This window comes from Petaurus breviceps, unplaced genomic scaffold (assembly GCF_028583685.1).
Source record: "Petaurus breviceps papuanus isolate PSGF00001 unplaced genomic scaffold, PetGlider_PUasm1.0 140, whole genome shotgun sequence".
NCBI classification, from domain to species: domain Eukaryota; kingdom Metazoa; phylum Chordata; class Mammalia; order Diprotodontia; family Petauridae; genus Petaurus; species Petaurus breviceps.
In genome coordinates this window covers 41,532,974-41,551,713 of record NW_027185698.1, presented here as the reverse complement: position 1 = coordinate 41,551,713, position 18,740 = coordinate 41,532,974, and the positions used below count along the sequence as shown (strand labels likewise).

The window sequence follows — 18,740 nt, the reverse complement described above, 5'->3', positions numbered from 1 at the left end:
GTAGCAGTTTTGACTTTGTTGTCTTCAGAGGTTGTGTTTTGATCTTTCCTGTCACCATAGTAGCTCTTTATGGTCCGGTTATTATTATTTGTTGTTTTTGTTTGCTCATTTTTCAAGCCTATTTCTTGATTTTTAACTTTATGTTAAAGTTGGGTTCCCAGGGTGGTGGGAGCACTGTCCCAAGGTTCAGTTTTTTGTGCAGCTGTTTTCAGAACTCTAAATTTTGAGAGTCTGTAAGTTTTTAATTCTTCCAAGGTGGAATGATCTCGGAGGTGGTGTGTTTACTACTTTCCTGGCCTGTGCTGTGGTCTGTGAGTGACTATAAGCACTCTTTTCTGTTCCGGCACTGTGACCAGGGTCCCTGCTCCCCTGAAGCCGTAAGCTCTGGTGTAGTAGTACTCCTCCTTGCCCTGAGACTGCAATCAAAGATTGCAGCCTAGATCTGTGTACAGGCAATACAACAGAATCCTGCACCCTGTGCCAGCAAAGGGACCCCTTTAATCTCTTTCTGACCAATTGTCTGACCCCCTTGCCATTTGTGGGCTGAGAGCTCTGAAAGCTGCTGCTGCTGTGTATTCAGTTGCCCTCAAGGCCTGCTGCCAGCTAGCCAGGGGGATTACCTGTGCTGGACTATGGTCCACTCTTACCCTGATATAGCAGATCTTTCCTGCTGACTTTCTAAGTTGCCTTGGGCTGGAAACTTGTTTCATCCCATCCTTTAATAAGTTCTGCTGCTCTAGAATTCATTTTGAAGGCATTATTTAATGTTTGGAGGGGGATTTGGGAGAGCCCAGGTGAGTCCCTGCCATTTCTCTGCCGTCTTAGTTCCTCCCTCAACCTTAATTCTTTATATATTCTTGAGACATGGCATACTTTATATCCATATAGCATCATTGAAAGAATGCCATTTTAAAAACGTGGGCCTAAATTTGTAATCACAAGCTCTTTGTGCTGGTCATCTAACAGAACAGCATAGTCTAAATAGCATTTATTCTTAATCCACTGGTTTTTCCTGTATACATAGTTAGGCTGAACACTTTTTTGAACACTTTTTAGTGCTTTACAATCTCATTAGGAGGTGACAGTCTTCTGGTTGAATGAAAATATGAGCATGTGGATATCTTTACCATCTATAGAGAAGCCCTTTTTCATTTGGACTCTGTCAGGACATTCACTAAGACAAGAACAAACACTTTTGGTTCATCTGTGTCCCCCTATTTATGCCAGACATAATTGCCAGAAGGTTGTCAAACATAGTCATGCCTGTTGCAATATCTTTCAAGGAATCTTGTGTGGTTTGGACATTTGCATTAATAGAGTAGAACTTTTGTCTTTTTTTAATCCAGAAATAAGCCAAACAAATAGTCAACAAATAAGCACAGTAGGGTTTTGTATTCTCTTTACTTTTTAGTCAACTGTGGGAGATGTGATAATACTATAGAATATTGTTTGTAAAAGCCTAATCTGCTCATTTACCTTTAGTAAGAATGCTTGATATATGCATAGATTAGTCTCATAAAACTGTTATAAAGATGGGAAAGTTAAAGTTCATTTAGTTAATTTTGTTCAATTATTTTGTCCTGTTGAGAGTTTTAGAATTTCTATTCTGTCCTTCATCAAAATCAGGATTCCCCAAAATTTCAACTGTCTGGAAAGACAGAATGATGTAGTCAGTGCTAGTTGTTAAGCATGATAGAAATAGGAATTGTGAAAGAATATCTGCTAGCTATGTAAAGTGCTACATTTGAGGTTCAGTTGTAATATCTTTTTTGTTTTGCCTAAATACTTATTCTGTGATGGTTTTCTATTACTTGTGATCTAATTTCATTAATATGTTTCTGAAATTTAAGATAGTTTAGCATGACCCAAAGTTCCCAGAGGTTATGCCAGTGGAGCCTTAGCTCTGGAAGATATTACAGAGTTGGAAAAGTGTCAGTTAAGTTCCTGGCAGTTGTCCCTCAGCCTGGTATATGAGGATCATCCTATCTGATCATCAAAGGGTTGGCACTAAGGAATGCTTTTTTTTTTTTGCTTGGGCTGTTCACAAAAAATGTCTAAGATGTGAAGGGATTATAATCTGCATTAGTAGGGTGCCGTATCTTTTGAATTACTGAAATTGTGGGGAAAGGAAATATTAAATTATGGTATATTTATTTTTTTTCCATAGGACATTATCGTGCAAAAGAAAGGTTGCATCAAGCAGTCTATGAAATATGGATGCAAATTGAAATAATTGAAGGATTCTCATTCTCAGAAACACAACAAAATGTATAAACCATCAGAGACAGTGAAACGTCGACTCAATGTGCATGCGCCACCGAGGATAAGAAGTGTGGATGTTGCTAGAGGACGAGCAGGGTATGGATTTACCCTTTCTGGACAAGCGCCTTGTGTTCTTAGCTGTGTTATGAAAGGGAGCCCTGCTGATTATGTAGGATTAAAAGCTGGAGACCAGATATTTGCTGTTAATGACATCAATGTAAAAAAGGCTTCTCATGAAGATGTAGTGAAGCTCATAGGGAAGTGTTCAGGGGTGTTACATATGGTAATCAGCGAAGGCATCAGTCACATGGATTCTTGTTCCAGTGATGAAGAAGTTGGATTTTATGAAGGAAAAGGCTGGCTAAAGCCCAAACTTGATTCCAAAGCATTAGGTATCAACAGAGCAGAGAGAGTCGTTGAAGAAATGCAGTCTGGTGGAATTTTTAACATGATCTTTGAAAATCCAACTCTTTGTGCTGCTAGTTCAGATCACTCGAAACCAAAACAAAGATCTCTTTCAGAGTCAGCTGTTGTTGCTGCTAGGTTTGACATTGCACAGGAAAGTATAAATAGTCCGAACTATAATCTTCATTCTAAAGAAGAAATGTCTAAAGTTATACATGATGATTCAGTTTTCAGTATTGGACTAGAGAATCATGATGACTTTGGATTAGATGCAAGCATTTTAAATGTTGCCATGGTGGTAGGTTATCTAGGTTCAATAGAACTTCCTTCAACTAGCTCCAACCTTGAATATGATAGTCTTCAGGCTATTCGTGGATGCATGAGGCGCTTGCGGGCTGAACAGAAAATACATTCATTGGTGATGATGAAGATTATGCATGATTGTGTTCAACTCTGCACTGACAAAGCTGGTATAGTGGCTGAATACCCTGCAGAGAAACTGGCATTTAGTGCAGTATGCCCTGATGACAGAAGATTCTTTGGATTGGTCACCATGCAGACTAATGATGATGGAAGTTTAGCACAGGAAGATGAAGGAGTTTTGAGAACTTCTTGTCACGTTTTCATGGTAGATCCAGAACTATTTAGCCATAAAATTCATCAAGGTGTTGCAAGACGGTTTGGGTTTGACTGTACAGCTGACCCAGACACTAATGGTTGTTTAGAATTCCCAACATCATCTTTACCTGTTTTGCAATTTATTTCTGTCCTCTATAGAGACATGGGGGAATTGATTGAAGGAATGAGAGCACGGGCCTTCCTGGATGGTGATGCTGACGCTCATCAGAATAACAGTACAAGTAGCAATAGTGACAGTGGCATTGGCAATTTCAACCAGGAAGAGAAAAGCAACAGAGTTCTGGTGGTTGATTTAGGAGGTAGCTCAAATAAGCACATTCCTAGTAATATGTGGGAAAATCCAGGAGGAAGAGCACCAAACCCACCTCCTGCACACTGGAATGGGTTCTGCCATGATTCAGAAGGAAATTCTTTAGAAGCAACTCAGAATGAGAAATTTTGCGATTTAAGTAAGCATTTAGGACCTTCTTCGCGAGTGGAGGTTCCTCTTGTTTCTGCGCGGAGTTCAGTCCCTCCTTCCAAAAGAAGTGCTATGGGTATAGGTGGTGGTTCCAACCAAAGGTGGCTGCCTGTCCATGTCCTCCAGGAATGGCAACATGGCCACGCCAGCGATCAGGAGTCATACACGGATTCTACAGATGGATGGTCAAGTGTGAATTGTGGCACACTTCCTCCTCCAATGAATAAAATTCCAGCTGACCGATACAGGGTTGAGGGAAGCTTTGTTCAGCCTCAACTAAGTGTTCACAAGAGTGAATGGTCTAAAAAAGCTTTTGGAATGCAAACCATCTTTGGCCCTCATCGAAACATTAGAAAGACGAAAGAGGATAAAAAGGTAAGCATTATTATGAATAACCTTAAAAAACAAGTTGGATAAGTAATTTCGGTCAATTATTTAAGAAATCATATGTTTGCTTTTTATATCTAACTGTCAAATGCACAGTACTTTACTTTCCAAATTCAGTGGAGCCTCTTGTTAAGAAAACTGACAAATAAAAATGTGAATTGATTAAACAGGTCTCTTTTGCAAAACACAAAAATTAAAGGACCTTATTCTTTACTTGATGATTCACCAAGATTTGTTCAAGATTCAAGTTTCTCTTAATCACTTGTTATATCACACGTATTCAAAATAGGCTTATATTCACACAGCTTCAGGAATATAGTGATTGAAAAGGAAAGTACACATAGAATTATAGAATCCTATTTTTGGTAGGGAATATTCAGAAAAGGAAGCAGTGATCGTAAAGAGCCAGTATGGCTTCATCAAGACCAGATTGTGCCAAACTAGCTTCATTTAAAAAAGGATTTATTAAACTGGTGGATCAAGGGAATACTGTAGATAAAGTTTACCTAGATGTTAGCAAAGCATCTGGTAAACTTTTTCATAGCATTTTTGTGGAAAGGATGGAGAAATGTGGGCTAGATGATAGTATTATTAGGCAGATGGAGAATGGATTGGACGGTTGGACACAGAGTAGTTCATTAATGGTTTGATGTCATGACTTTATGCTATTTAACTTTTTATCAGTGACTTGGCTAAAACCACATAGGTGGCTTTTTTTAAATCAATTTTTCAGATGACATAACTAGGAAGAATCATAATGTATTCAAAAAAGTATTCAGAAAACGTCTGGACAGGCTAGAATACCGAGCTGAATCAGAAATAGCATTTAACATGGATACATGACTTGTACTTTGGGTTAAAAAATCAACTTCATAAGTACATGATATAGATAGGTAGCAGTTTGTTTGAAGATGATCTGGAGGTTTTAATGGACAGTAAGCTCAATGTAAGTCAACAGTATGATATAGAAGCCAAGAAACCTAATGAAATCTTCACCTATATTAAGAAGGGCAGGTTGCAAGAACAATATAATGAGACAATCCTACTCTATTTTCTCTTGGTCAAGTTAAGTAATTTTGTGGTCAGCTTTAGGAGCCACATTTTTGGAAGGACTTTGATAGTGATAAGTGAGAAAGTATCTGGGAGAATAAGAGAATAGTGAAGGGCCTTGAATTCTTGCCATATGAGGATTGGCTGAAGGAACTAGTGGGGATATTTTGGCTGAAGAAGGTTAAGAACTTACGTAGGAGAGTGGAATGTGATAATTGTCTTCAAGTATTTAAAAGGCTGTCTTATTGAAAAAATGGATTACACTTTTTATTTTTGGCCTTAGAGGGTAGAACTTGGAGTAATAATGGGTAAAGTTTCAAAGAGGAGTTAGGCTGAATATAAGGAAATATAACTAGAAGTATACAAAAATCATATGGATTCTCTCTTGTTCAAAGTCTTCAAGCAAAGACTGCTTTTTAGGAATGTTGTAGAGAGAATAAGTCTGAAATTCCATGTTTAGAGATCGTATAGTCCAGCCTCCTTGTTTGATAGGTGAGGAAACTCATTTTCAGATAGGGAAAAAAGTTTGTTTTGGGTGATTTAGATAGTAAGCAGCAGGGCCAAAATTACTGTTTAAAATAATCTTATGAATTCTAAAGAAATGCTTTATTTTAGCATCTTTATTTCTTATTTCATGTAAATGCTTATCATTGTATTACTTTAAATAAAGATTGACTTGTTTGTTTCTGAATGAGTCTTTTATTTGAGGAAAGTGGGTGAGATTAAATACTAATGCAGGAGCTGGGGGAAATTATATGCTTATGAGATTTGAGCTAGGTTAGCAACATGTTAAGAGTAGAAAGAATCTGGTATAGGAGATCTGTTGTAGCTAACTTTGGAGTTCAGAGATTCACTAGCTATGTGAGCTGAGCTCTCTGACCCTCAGTATCCTTTTTAAAAAATTAGGAATTCTTGGTCCCCCTGTCTCATAGGCATATTGTGAATACTGTGGTCTATAAAGTTGTAAATGCTAGAGATGCAAATACTTCTCTGTAGATAAAATAGCTTGTGTTTCTGTAGCACTTAATGGTTTACAAAGTAATTTCCTCGTGTGGTTAGATAGACACAGAGATATTTAATGACTGGCTTGAATGACAGTTAATAAAGAGCTAGGGCTTGTACCTAGCTCTTCTGAGGCTGTCTACTGTGTTTTCAGAACCAATTGACTTTCTATTCTCCTTTCTCAAATTCTGACTTGATAGTACTTTAGAAAGTAGCATAAGCCTGTAAATACCTATAATTCCAGATGTGAGTTCAAAATGAAAACACTGGAATGTTTAAAGATGACTAATTTCCTACCTTTGCATCCTACTCCAACTCATTCTGCTTTTCCTTCTAGCCTTGCACCTCTAATGAGGGGAAATAGATAGTGAGGAAGGAAAGGACTTAAAAGTCTTTGAGTTCTATGACAGTAAAGGGAGAGTGGGTGCAAGCTGAGCTGATATTTATCACCTCCATTCATATCATCCTTAGAATCAGCAACAATAGTGGCTACCACAAGACTATAAAAATAGAATCCTAGGACTATTTTGTTCAAATGAGTTGACACGATTTGAGGCCATTGTTAAAATAAGAGGCTATTTATTCTAATATTGCATATTTATTTATTTATTATTTTTTTAAATAAGCAGTTGGGGTTAAGTAACTTGCTCAAGGTTACACAGCCAGTTATTTCTGGGTGTGGTGCTAAGTATCTGAGCTCGGATTCGATCCCAGATCATCCCGACTCTGGGGCCAGTGCTCTTACTCACTGCGCCACCTGGCCTCCCCAGCATATTTATTTTCACACTAAAATTGTATGATAAAAGCTAGGTTATTCCTATCTCTCTTATTAATCAACTCTTCCATGTTGTTTTTTGAAATGGGGATGGATATTGATAGTGATGATCCTGGAGCCTTGAAAGATCTCACTCTGTTTTTTGAGTAATCTAAAAGAGATTCAACTATTGAACTAGACAGGTGTTTATTAAGAACATACTATTTGCAAGGTACTCTCTTAGAGCACTCAGGCTATGAAGACTTTTGTCTTTTTTCTTTTCTTTTTTTAAAGTTAGTAGTCCTTTTCACAAAGGATCATATAAACTAAATTAAATTATTAGAGTCAAATCTCTTAAGTCTAATTCTTTGAATTAGACTTTCTTTTGAGTTGCTCTCCTTTAGAAAAGCGGATCAGAGAACCTGTGATAGCAGCCCTCCTGTGTGCTGGTATTATTGGTCTTACACCCCCACAGCAGCTGCAAGTAGCATTGTTGCTACACAGTCGAAGGGAGAGCATTCAAGCATAGGGGACAACCTATTAAAAGATGCAGAAGTGGAGTTGAGATGTCATCTAGGAACAACAGACAGTGTAGTTTGTATGGAGGGTAGAATAATTTAAAAATATATTTTATTTTTTCACCAATTACATGTTAAAACAATTTTAAACATTTTTTTGAGCTCTAAATTCTATCCCTCACTGCCACCTCCCCTCCTCCATCCCTGAGGCTGTAAGTAATCAGGTATAGGTTATGCATGTGTAATCACAAAACATTTCCATATTAGTCATTTTGTACAGAAAGATGAATAAAACAAAAATAATGAAAGAAAGTGAAAAATAGCATGCTTCAGTCTGTATTCAAACAATATCAGTTCTTCCTCTGAAGGAGGATAGTATGCTTCATCATTAGTCTTTTGGGATTTTCTTGGATCATTGTATTGCTGAAAATAGCTAAGTCATTCACAGTTCTTCACTGAACAATATTGCTGTTAGTACGTATGATGTTTTCTTGGTTCTGTTCACTTCACTTTGCATCATCCCAGGTTTTTCTGAAATCATTCTGCTTGTCATTTCTTATAGCACAGTAATATTCTATTACAATCACATACCACAGATTGTTTAGCTATTTCCAAATTGATGGACATCTCTTCAATTTCTAATTCATAGTTGAGAGTAGAGTAATTTATAACTAGCCTGGAATCAGATCATAAAAAGCTTTTTATGCAAACAGAGATTATATTTTATAGGAAGCAGAGGGGTGACATGGTCAAATTTGTGCTTTAGAAGTATCAGTTTAGAAACCACATAGAAGATGCATCGGTGACAGGAGAGCCTGGAAGTGTGGGGATCAACTTTGAGACTATTGCACATAGTCTAGGTGGGAAGTAGTTTCATTGGAAATCAGGGGTTGGATGAAGAGATGTTGAGGTAGACTCTATAAGGCCTGGTAACTGTTTGGATATAATGGGTTAGGGATAGTCAGGAATAACTTCAAAATTTTGAACCTGGGTTACCAGAAGAATGGTACCTTTGACAGAAATTAGGATAATAGGAAGAAGAGTGAATTCGGGAGAAGGAAAATGAATTTATTTTCAGACTTGTTGACTTTGAAATGCCTTTGGAACATCTAGTGGAGATGTCAGTCAGGCACTTGGAGATATAGGACTGGAGTTAAAGAGAAAAGTGAGAGGGCTGATTATGTTGATTTTGAGGTATCTTCAGAGAAATGGTAGTTGACTTCATGGGAAATGATGAGAGAGCCCCAAGGTAGTAAAGAGGAAAAGCAGAAAACCCAAGAAGGAACTTTGGAATAGGTTCACAAATAGGGGGTAAGATAAGTAAGTGATGATGCTACAAAGGATATTGAGTAGTGAGTTCTCCATCCCTGGAGGTCTTAAAGCAAAGACTTGATGACCTTTCAGGGAAGTTATAGAATAGGTTTTTCCAGGTGGTAAGAGCTGTACTAAAGCTTGTGTTGGGGATATAATAGCCTTTGTAGCTCCTTATATGGCTATGGTTCTGCCTTACTTCTGTAATAATAATTGTTGGACCCCCCAGAGTGTTTGAATTAAGATGTGAGTGAGAGAAAATGTCATACCTGCACCAGCTTTTGAATTTGGAGGTGGAGTCATAGAACATGGTAACTTGAAAAGGGGACTTTGGAGATCATCAAGTCCAAAGAACTTTAATTCTGGTCCAAAGAATTATGTCGTGAAACAGTATTTATTGTTTCTGGCATTGAGAAAAATCTTCAGGTGTCCACTTGATTCTGCAGTAAACTAATTGTATAACATTACTTATGGTAGGGGACCTTCAGAGTGAAGTAGAATATTGTAAAAAATAATAGGAGTTCTGGGGAAAACACTTCCTGATCCAGAAAACTTTTAAAAAGTACTGTGAGGGGCAGCTATGTGGCACAGTGAATAGAGCACCAGCCCTGGAGTCAGGAGGATCTGAGTTCAAATGTGGTCTCAGACATTTAACACTTACTGTGTGACCTTGGGCAAGTCACTTAACCCCAATTGCCCTGCCTTCCCCCCTCCAAAAAGACAAAAAAATATATTGTGATTTCATTGGTGATGACACACCCTTTCCTCACGTAAATCCAAACCTTTCATGCCTTAGGAAACATCTTCATGATTTGTCACCATTAAACAAAACAAGATAAACTCCTCACCTGATGACCAGGGTGAAACTTCAGGCCCAGAAAAAGGACCAATGACCCTTGGAAAAGTGACTGAGTATCTCTTAGCTACTTAAAAATGTCATTATCATGATTATCCATAGTAACTCATGTTGGTACAGCAGCATCACTCTTAAAGTTCACAAACTTCCTCACAATAAGCCTGTTTCACTCAGCTGGTAAGTGTGAGAGCTGTGACTCCAGCTGAGGTGCTGTGGTTCAGAAGCCTCTACACTTTTGTGGTGCTATTAGCCCCTCAAAAACCCCAAACATTTGTTGAATCTAAATGTTAGTTGGTAAAACATCTTAAACCTCAGTGCTACTGAAGAATCCCCAATGCATACAAAATCTGACCTGTTGATTAACTTTTATTGCAGCTGTCCATAATATGAACCTTGGCATATTTTGTAGGTTATTTGTAGCTCAAGACTAAAAAAAATATTCCACAAAGCTTTGATTTATGTACTGACTAGCTTAATTGATATTGGCAGTAAATATGACAGTAAATAGTTTGGGGAATTCTATGAATTAAAAAGAAAGGAGAAACTAAAATGGATGTTTAACTGCTTACTTAGAGTTTTCTGTAGCAAATGGGGAATATTACTGAACTAGTTGTTGTGATTCTTGAAACCAGTGAATGTCATACTCAGAGAAAATGTACTGCTTACTCATCTGTTGGGTAAGAAATACAACCAAGCCAAACCTATGTCATTTAATGGATTCACAAATTAGACAAAGAACAGTTTTATGATCCAGAAACCATGGCAGTCACTAGGGGATGATTTCTTACCAAGGTTTAAATGACAGGGCTCCCAGAAGATCTTGTTTGTTTTTGTGCATATGAGGGGATAGAATTCTGGGGAAACATGTACTTAGCTTGCTGACAGTAAACAGGATCAGTACCCTTGTCTTTTCTTGACCATAGGGCCTTATTTTGTTCTGTTTTAGTTTTCCAGTGAAGAGACACTGATTAAGAAAACAAAAATAATGAGGAGAGACATTAGTGACCACAATCCATTTTCTTATGGCATAGCAAATTACAGGTTCATCAAATATCACACCAAAAGGATATTGGATTTTAGCGAAGCAGATTTTCTGTTTGGTACAATAAGAAGAAATGTTATAATAGATTATGGGAAAAATCTAGAGTATCCTAAAAGACTATATTTAAGGCAGAAGAGAGTATAATCCCCCTGAAAGATAAGACTTTAAGAAATAAGAAATATTAGCTAATGGAAACAATGAGCTTCAAAGGGTAAGAAATTTAATAGAATTCTACCATAGAAACTAGAAACAATCTCAGAGGTTGTAATCCCTTCTTGAGCTGAAAGCTCCGTTACTGTTCTGACAGGTGGTCACCCAGCCTTTGCTCTGAGGCCTCCAGGGATGGGGAATTCACTTCTTCCTTAGGATACTTGTTATGCTTTTAGACTTTTTGACCCTGAGAGAAAATTAATCAAACAATAGGACAACTGGCAAAGACATAAAAGGGTTATAGCAAGTCAGATATAGTTAGAAAATCAAGCAGGTCTATTTAAAAGAAAAAACCTTCCCTCAGAGTTCGTCCCTAACTGATAGGTTTTTACAAGAAGTTGGAGGTATAGTAAAGCATGTGTTGAAGATTAAGCGTTCCCTGTAGCTTATAGTGTATCTGTGGCACTGAATTACTCCTTGTAAATATATTTCTTGGTCTCTAAGATATTTGAATTAAGATATGACTGAGAGGGAATGTCAGACCTTCACCAACTTTTGGATTTAGATGTAGGGGAAGGAGCTCAGAATCACAGAACACAGTAACTAAAAGGGGTCCTTAAAGGTTATCTAGTTCAAGTTCTTGTTCCAGGTCACAGGTAGTGAATAGCACAGTTAGGATCTGAATAAGAGTGAAAAGAATGATGGTTTTGGAGTCAGAGGACCTGAGGTTCAATCCTGGTTTTGTTTCTTACAACTTTTGATACTTTGCAGAGTTCCTTAATTTCTCTAGACTTCAGTATTTCCATCCTTAAAATGAGAATATTGGACTAGATTGATCCCCTGCCCGCTCTAAATTCAATGATCAATTCTTGGTATTTGAAAATCTAGGATGAGTTATTAAAGTAATGGGTTCATTTGTTAGGTAGAGGAGGGGAGGGTGGCAACAGATTTGTCCTATTGCTTCAGATGTCTGAAATTGAAGAAATGTAAGGAGCTAATATTATCATTAATACCTATCCTCACTATTATTTGGCATAGTTCTGGAAATGTTAGCAGTAGCAATAAGATAAGAGAAAGGAGTTAAAGGGATAAAAAATAGGTAAGAAAAAGATAAAACAATCTCTGTTTGTTGATGTTATGATGGTTTTCTTGGAAATCCCCAGGAAATTAGCAAAGATATTACTTGAGACAATAGCTTCAGCAAAGTTGCAGGTGACAAAATAAATTCTCAAAAATCAATAGCATTTCTATATAATAATAACAAAACCCAAGAAGCAGCAATAGAAAGGGAAATCCTATTCTATAACTACAAAATGCATATTGTATCTGGAGAATCTACCTCCTAAAGCACATAAAAACTTACAGAGATTCAATTATAGATAATTTCTTCAAGAATTGAAGGATAAAATGAGTAGAGGCATATTCAGTACTCATAGCTAGGCCATAATTAATTTATACTTTTAACGCTATACTAACCAAATCACCAAGAGGGTACTTGATAGAACTTGATAAAATAGTTACAAAATTCATTTGGAAAAACAAAAGATCTACCATATCAAGGAAAATGATGAAAAGAAGTAAGGATGAAATGGGAATAGCACTTCTAAACCTCAAACTATATTATAAAGCGTCAGTCATTAAAATCATCTGGTATTGGTTAAAGAATAGAGAAACAGATCAATGAAACAGACTAGACAAGGAAGACTCAGAAATAACAGAACTCAATAATCCAGTGTTTGATAAAGTGCTAAACATAAGTTACCTAGAGAAAAACTCCCTATTTGATAAAAACTACTGGGAAAACTAGAAAGCAGTCTGGCAGCAATTAGCCTTAGACCAAAACCTCACACTCCACTTCACAGTGCATTCTAAATGCATGACCTTGATATAAAAGACCACACTATAAAAAAAAATTAGAAGAGAAACAGGTTCTATGCCTTTCACAGTGATGGGTAATAGAGATGTATTCTTAACTAATGCAAAAGATAAAATAAATAACCCTGAGTACTTGAAACTGAAAGCTTCTACACGGAAAACATTAATGCATCTAGAATAAGAAGGGAAGTGGTTGAATGGGTAAAAAAGATCTTTGTATCACATTTCTCTGATAAGGGTTTGGTAGCCAAAATACATAAATAATTAATAAACAGATATTATTAATAGCTATTCCCCAACAGATAAATGGCCAAAGGATATGAACAAACAGTTCTGAAATGAAGACTGCAAAGTTATTACAACCACATGAAAAAAAAAAAACTTCCAAATGGCTAAAAACAAGAGAAATGCAAATCAAAATAACTCTGAGGTTTCACTTCCCACCCAGTAAATTGGCCAGAAAAAAATGACAAAAGAATGGCAAGTCATTGTTGGAGAGGGTTTGGGAAGATAGATACACTAATACATTTTTGGTGGCACCAAAATGGCATAGCTATTTTGGAAAGCAATTTGGAATTAAAGCAAATTAAGTGACTAAAATGTCTGTACCCTAGATAGATACACTAATACATTTTTGGTGGCACCAAAATGGCATAGCTATTTTGGAAAGCAATTTGGAATTAAAGCAAATTAAGTGACTAAAATGTCTGTACCCTTTGGAACCATCCAGAAGTGGAATGGAACTTGGTTATTTGCTCTAGTATGGCCTTATGCAAGTTATTTAATCCCTACCTTAATTTTATCTATAAAATGATGGTATTGGATTAAATGATCTAATTGATAATTGTTCCCTGCTCGCAACTTATGTAGTTAACTTTGTGCTTCTCGTATGTCCCTTGGCATTTTCTGCTTTGTATTTTAAAAAAATTCTTTGACTAGACTCTTGATTTCACTGGGATGGGGCCTGTCTAGTGAGGAAATTCCTTTTACCAATGCAGACCAGCACTTGGTCTATAATTTAGTCTTAGCTGTCTGGAGCATTGAAAGGTTAAATGATTTACCCAGGATCATGTGTCAGAGACATTACTTGAATTCAGGTCTTTTTTACTCCAAGTCCTGAATATGCCATACTATCTTTTTCTGTTTTGTGTTATTAGACTGTTTCTGAGGATCTGTGCTCAATTAAGCCCTTAAAGATTTGTTGGTTAGGTCCTTGGGACAACACACAGCTATGATCATGGATTCCAGGGTACTCTATGGATCTGTACTCCAGCATCTGACTAATGAGCTTACCTTTAACAGTCAGCCAATAGGCATGTTTTGCTCAAAGAATTTTAAACCTTCCACAATGGCATAGTAAGCCCAGGTTCACATTGGCTGTTACCCTTGGAATACTATTTCACAGGCTCACAAAAAATTTCAGAGTTGGAAGGAACCTCAGTGGCATTCTGGTTAGATTTTTTTGGGTTAACTTCCACTAATTGGTCTTGGTTTTGCCCTCAGGGCCCAAGAAAAAACAAAAAATGAGTCTAATTTCTCTTTCTTCTGATAGCCCTTCACATACAACTATCAGATCTCCCTTAAGACTTTTTTTTTTTTTTTTTGCTGTTTGAAGGGCAATTGGGGTTAAGTAACTTGCACAAGGTTACACAGCTAGTTTTTTTGTGTGGGTGTTAAGTCTCTGAGGCTGGAACCAAACTTGGGTCCTCCTGACTCTGGGGCCGGCGCTTTTACTCACTGCGCCACCTAGCTGCCCTTAGACTTTTCTTTAGCAGACTCACCATCCTTAGTTCCCTTAGCCAGTCTTCATATGGCATGATCCTCTTTGCCTTCTTCCCACTGCTCTTCAGCTTATCAGTTAATATCCTTATAAAAATATGGTGCTTAGAATTGAACACGGTACTGTAGATGTGACTGGACCAGAACAGAATACAGTGGACTTCTTACCTTATTCTTGGAAATTCTCTTTTGATGCAGTCTGAGATTGCGTTTGGTTTCTTGACTGCCATATCCCACCATTCACCTCATACAGCTAGCCCTAGACTCTCCTGGCCACCATTCTTATGTTGCCAGCTACCTACCAGACATTTCAAATGTCCTATAGTAATCTCCAAAATAGAATTAATCCCCCCCCCCCCCCCAGCCTATTCCTCCTCCGAACTTCTCTGTTTCTATTGAAACCACTTCCATCTTAAAGGTACCCAATCTTGCCACCTCAGAATCATCCTGAGCTTCTAATTCTTTAGAAGATTGGGTACCTTTAAGATGGAAGTGGTTTCAATAGAAACAGAGAAGTTCAGAGGAGGAATAGGCTGGGGGGGGGGTTTAATTCTAATTCTTTATTGCCCACAATAGCCAGTTGGCTTCCAAGTTTTGTTGATTACCTCTACACAGCATATCTTGCAGCTGTCCCCTTTCTCTCCACTCACACAGTCACCTTCCTGCTTCAGGCCTTCATTACCTCTTGCTGAACCATTGCAATAACTTTCTAATTGGTTTTCAGGCCTCAAGTTTCTCTCTTTTCTAATTCATTTACCACATAGTGCCAAAGTGACAGTCTTAAGGCTGTCAGTAAGCATTTGTTAAGTTCCCACTATGTGCCAGACACTGGAGATAACAAATAAAATGAAAGTTACCACTCATAAGGACCTTACCTTCCAATGACCTGACCTTACCACTCCTCTGATTGATAAACTCCAATGGCCCCTTTTACCTTTTAGATCAAGTACACACTCTGCTGAGTTGACATTAAAAGCCTGTCATAACCCAGCCCAAACATACCTTTTCAGAATTAATTTGCATTACTCTCCTTCACACACATTATACTCCAGTCAGCTGGCCTTACTGTGCCTCATGTGACACACTGTCATCTCCTTGCCTTTGTATTGGTTAGACCCCTTTCCCTTCTTACCTCTTCCTCTCAGAGTCCCTAGCTTCCTTCCAGGTTCAGCTCAAATTCCAGCTTCTAGACAATCTTTCCTGTTCCCCCCCACCATGTTAATTCAGCCCTCCAATTAATCTTGTATCTATTTTATACCTATATATGTGGTTCTGTTAGACTGTAAACTTCTTGAGGACAGGGACTGTCTCATTTTTGTCTTTGTATCCCTGGTGCCTAGCATAATGCCTGCTACAATAGTAAGTGTGTAGTAAGTGCTTATTGATTGGATGATTTCCTCTGTTAAGTTCTATGCTTTCGGGGGGAATAGAGACTATGTCTTAATTATCATTGTATCTGCCCCAGTACTTATACCACAATTCTTCATATGTAGTAGGCACTTAATGAATAAATGAACAAAAGGAAAGGCATTAGACCCCTGAAGTAGGAGAGGGTAGAGGAATAGTGTGTGTATGTGTATGTGAATATATATATGTTAATATACCACTGCCTTTTAAAATAATCTCCACAAATCATTCTGATAGAGCTTTGTGAATGTGCAGCTGCATGACTAAAATTCATTATATATGTATATATATGAATAGGTATAATATATATTGTGTCCCATATATAGTGATATATCCTATGTATTTCCTGTATATGCAGTATACATTTCCCTCACATTCACATATGTTCATATATTTATATACATGTGTATGTATATGTAACACATGCACACACATATATGAAAGAATGTAATGAATTTCAGTCCTGCAGCTTCACATTCATGCCGCTCTAGCAGCATGATTTATGAAGATTGCTTAAAACGGCAGTTATATCTTCCCAGTAAGAAGCACAGGACCTTTCATAGAGTAAGTGTTTAATATGTTTGCATTAAAAGTTAGTGAATGATATTGTACCAGGGAAACTAACTTGAAGAAGCCTTAATAATTTGATACCAGCAGGTGGTGCTAAATAAGTCAACATTTTATATAAATTCTCTTTAAATTTGAGTCTTAGTTTCATATAAACCACTTGGTGGCAGTGTAATATTAGTTTGTTTTCTAGCCTGACAGAGACTTTCAGCCCTGTAGGGGAATTTAGAGATCATTTATTCCAGTATTTCCCTGACTAATTTGACCAGTCAGTCAACAAGCATTTAGTAAGGGTCTGCTTTGTGCTAGTTATGAAACAGTACTGATTTTGAAACATTGTTGAATCCCATAATACTACTTTGAAGTTGTAGACTACACCTTGATTAAAGAGAGGTTACACACAATTTGGGGGCAGAATGGAGAAAATTAAGTCTTTTTTCATACTGAAAAATTGCTGTGAAGAATAACTGTCATATGTAGTTTCATATTTGATATTTTAAGAGAACTATTGCTTGCCCCATGGAGTATCAGGATTCTGTAGAATGAAGTTTAGGAAATTCTATCATTGAATCTGGCTTTCTCATTTTGCTATTAGATTTATCCATATTATATTTCATCTTAAATATTTGACTCATTGTTCTAACCTGACAAAATCATTTTGGATCCTGATTTTGTTGTTCAACATACTAAATATCCCTCCCAGTTTTGTATCATTTGCATGAAAAAACATGCAGTCTTTTCTTCATTAAAACCATTGATAGGAATGATCAGTGGGCACAGGCCCATGAAGTACCTGAAGGACTACACTTGAGACCTTTTTCCAAGTTGACTTCAACCCAATAATGATGGCTGTGCTTTGAGTTCGGTCATCCAGACACACAAAAATGGTCTAGCCACCTCTCTTCATTTTTTTTTTCTAGAAGTGTAACTTCTACACTTGGGTTAAAAAAAATCAAGTGCATGTTTATTTTGGGTTGACAAATTCAGGATGGGAAAGGTGAGGCTCAGTGATAATTTGTATAGAAAATGTCAGGATTTTAGTGGGTGTGAAACCCAATAGTAAGACTGTAGTTTGCATTAATAAAAACAGTGGCATCATTTCAAGGACTATCCTATGGAAGAGAGTTTTAGACTTGTTCTGCTTGTCCCCATTTTGAAGATACAGAAACCAAGACCCATTGAAGTAATTTGTTCAAGGTCATCCAGGTAGTAAGGAACATGGATGGAATTTGAACCCTGGACCTCTAGCTCCAAATCTATTGTTTTTTCTATACTGTGCTGCACATGATCATTCTTTAAAGGGCAGAATAACTTTTTGTCTGTTTGTTCTAGACTTGTTGTTATAGGACTCTTAATAAAGAAACAGAGACTATAGCTAGCAGAATAGATGTTCTTAACTCCTTCCTTGCCTCCTCTTCAAGGTTAAGTTACTGGATTGTTTTCCTTTGATAGCACATTTGAAAATCTGGCTGACTTTAAATGAAACCTTCCCTGCCTACCCAAGGCAGCCTCCTTTGATCTTGCCTGTACTACTGTGCCACTCATTTGGCCCTTAATCAAAGACAGTCTTGTATTTTGTTATTATCAAACTACTTACTATAATAATACTAATACCTTATGTTTGAATAGCACTTTACAGTTTTTTTTTGTCTTTTTGGAGGGGGGAAGGCAGGGCAATTGGCGTTAAGTGACTTGCCTAAGGTCACATGGCTAGTAAGTGTCAGATGTCTGAGGTTGGATTCGAACTCAGGTCCTCCTGACTTCAGGGCTGGTGCTCTATTCACTGTGCCATCTAGCTGCCCCTACTTTACAATTTTCAAAGAGCTTTCATAGAAACTCTCTCATGTGATTGCCACATTTTTTTGAATTAATTTTTAGTTTTCAACATTCACTTTTATAAGATTTTGAGTTCCAGTTTTATTCCCCTCCCTCCCCCCACCCAAGATGGCAGGCAATCTGATGTAGGCTATACATGTGCAATCATATAAAACATTTTCACATTAGCCATGTTGTGAAAGAAGAATCAGAACGAAAGGGAAAAAACATGAGAAAGTAAAAAAAGAGAGAAAATAGTATGCTTCAATCTGCATTTAGATTCATTGTCTTACTCATTGTATTGCTGAGAAGAACTAAGTCTATCAAAGTTGGTCATCGCTCAGTGTTGCTGTTACTATGTACAATGTTATTCTGGTTCTGCTCACTTTACTCAGCATCAGTTCATGTAAGTCTTTCCAGGTTTTTCTGAAATTCACCTGCTTATCATTTCTTATAGAACA

General features: G+C 37.3%; 1 protein-coding gene across 2 annotated transcripts in view; it reads left to right on the top strand.

Annotated features, from left to right (window-relative positions):
• Positions 1–18,740, top strand: part of RGS12 (regulator of G protein signaling 12) — a 257,451-nt gene that overhangs the window by 31,731 nt on the left and 206,980 nt on the right. For both annotated transcript variants that reach the window (XM_069070696.1, XM_069070698.1), the window contains exon 2: positions 2,168–4,141. In XM_069070696.1, coding sequence (XP_068926797.1) covers positions 2,267–4,141 — 1,875 coding nt within the window. In that variant the 5' untranslated portion in view covers positions 2,168–2,266. The remainder of the gene's footprint in view (positions 1–2,167; positions 4,142–18,740) is intronic.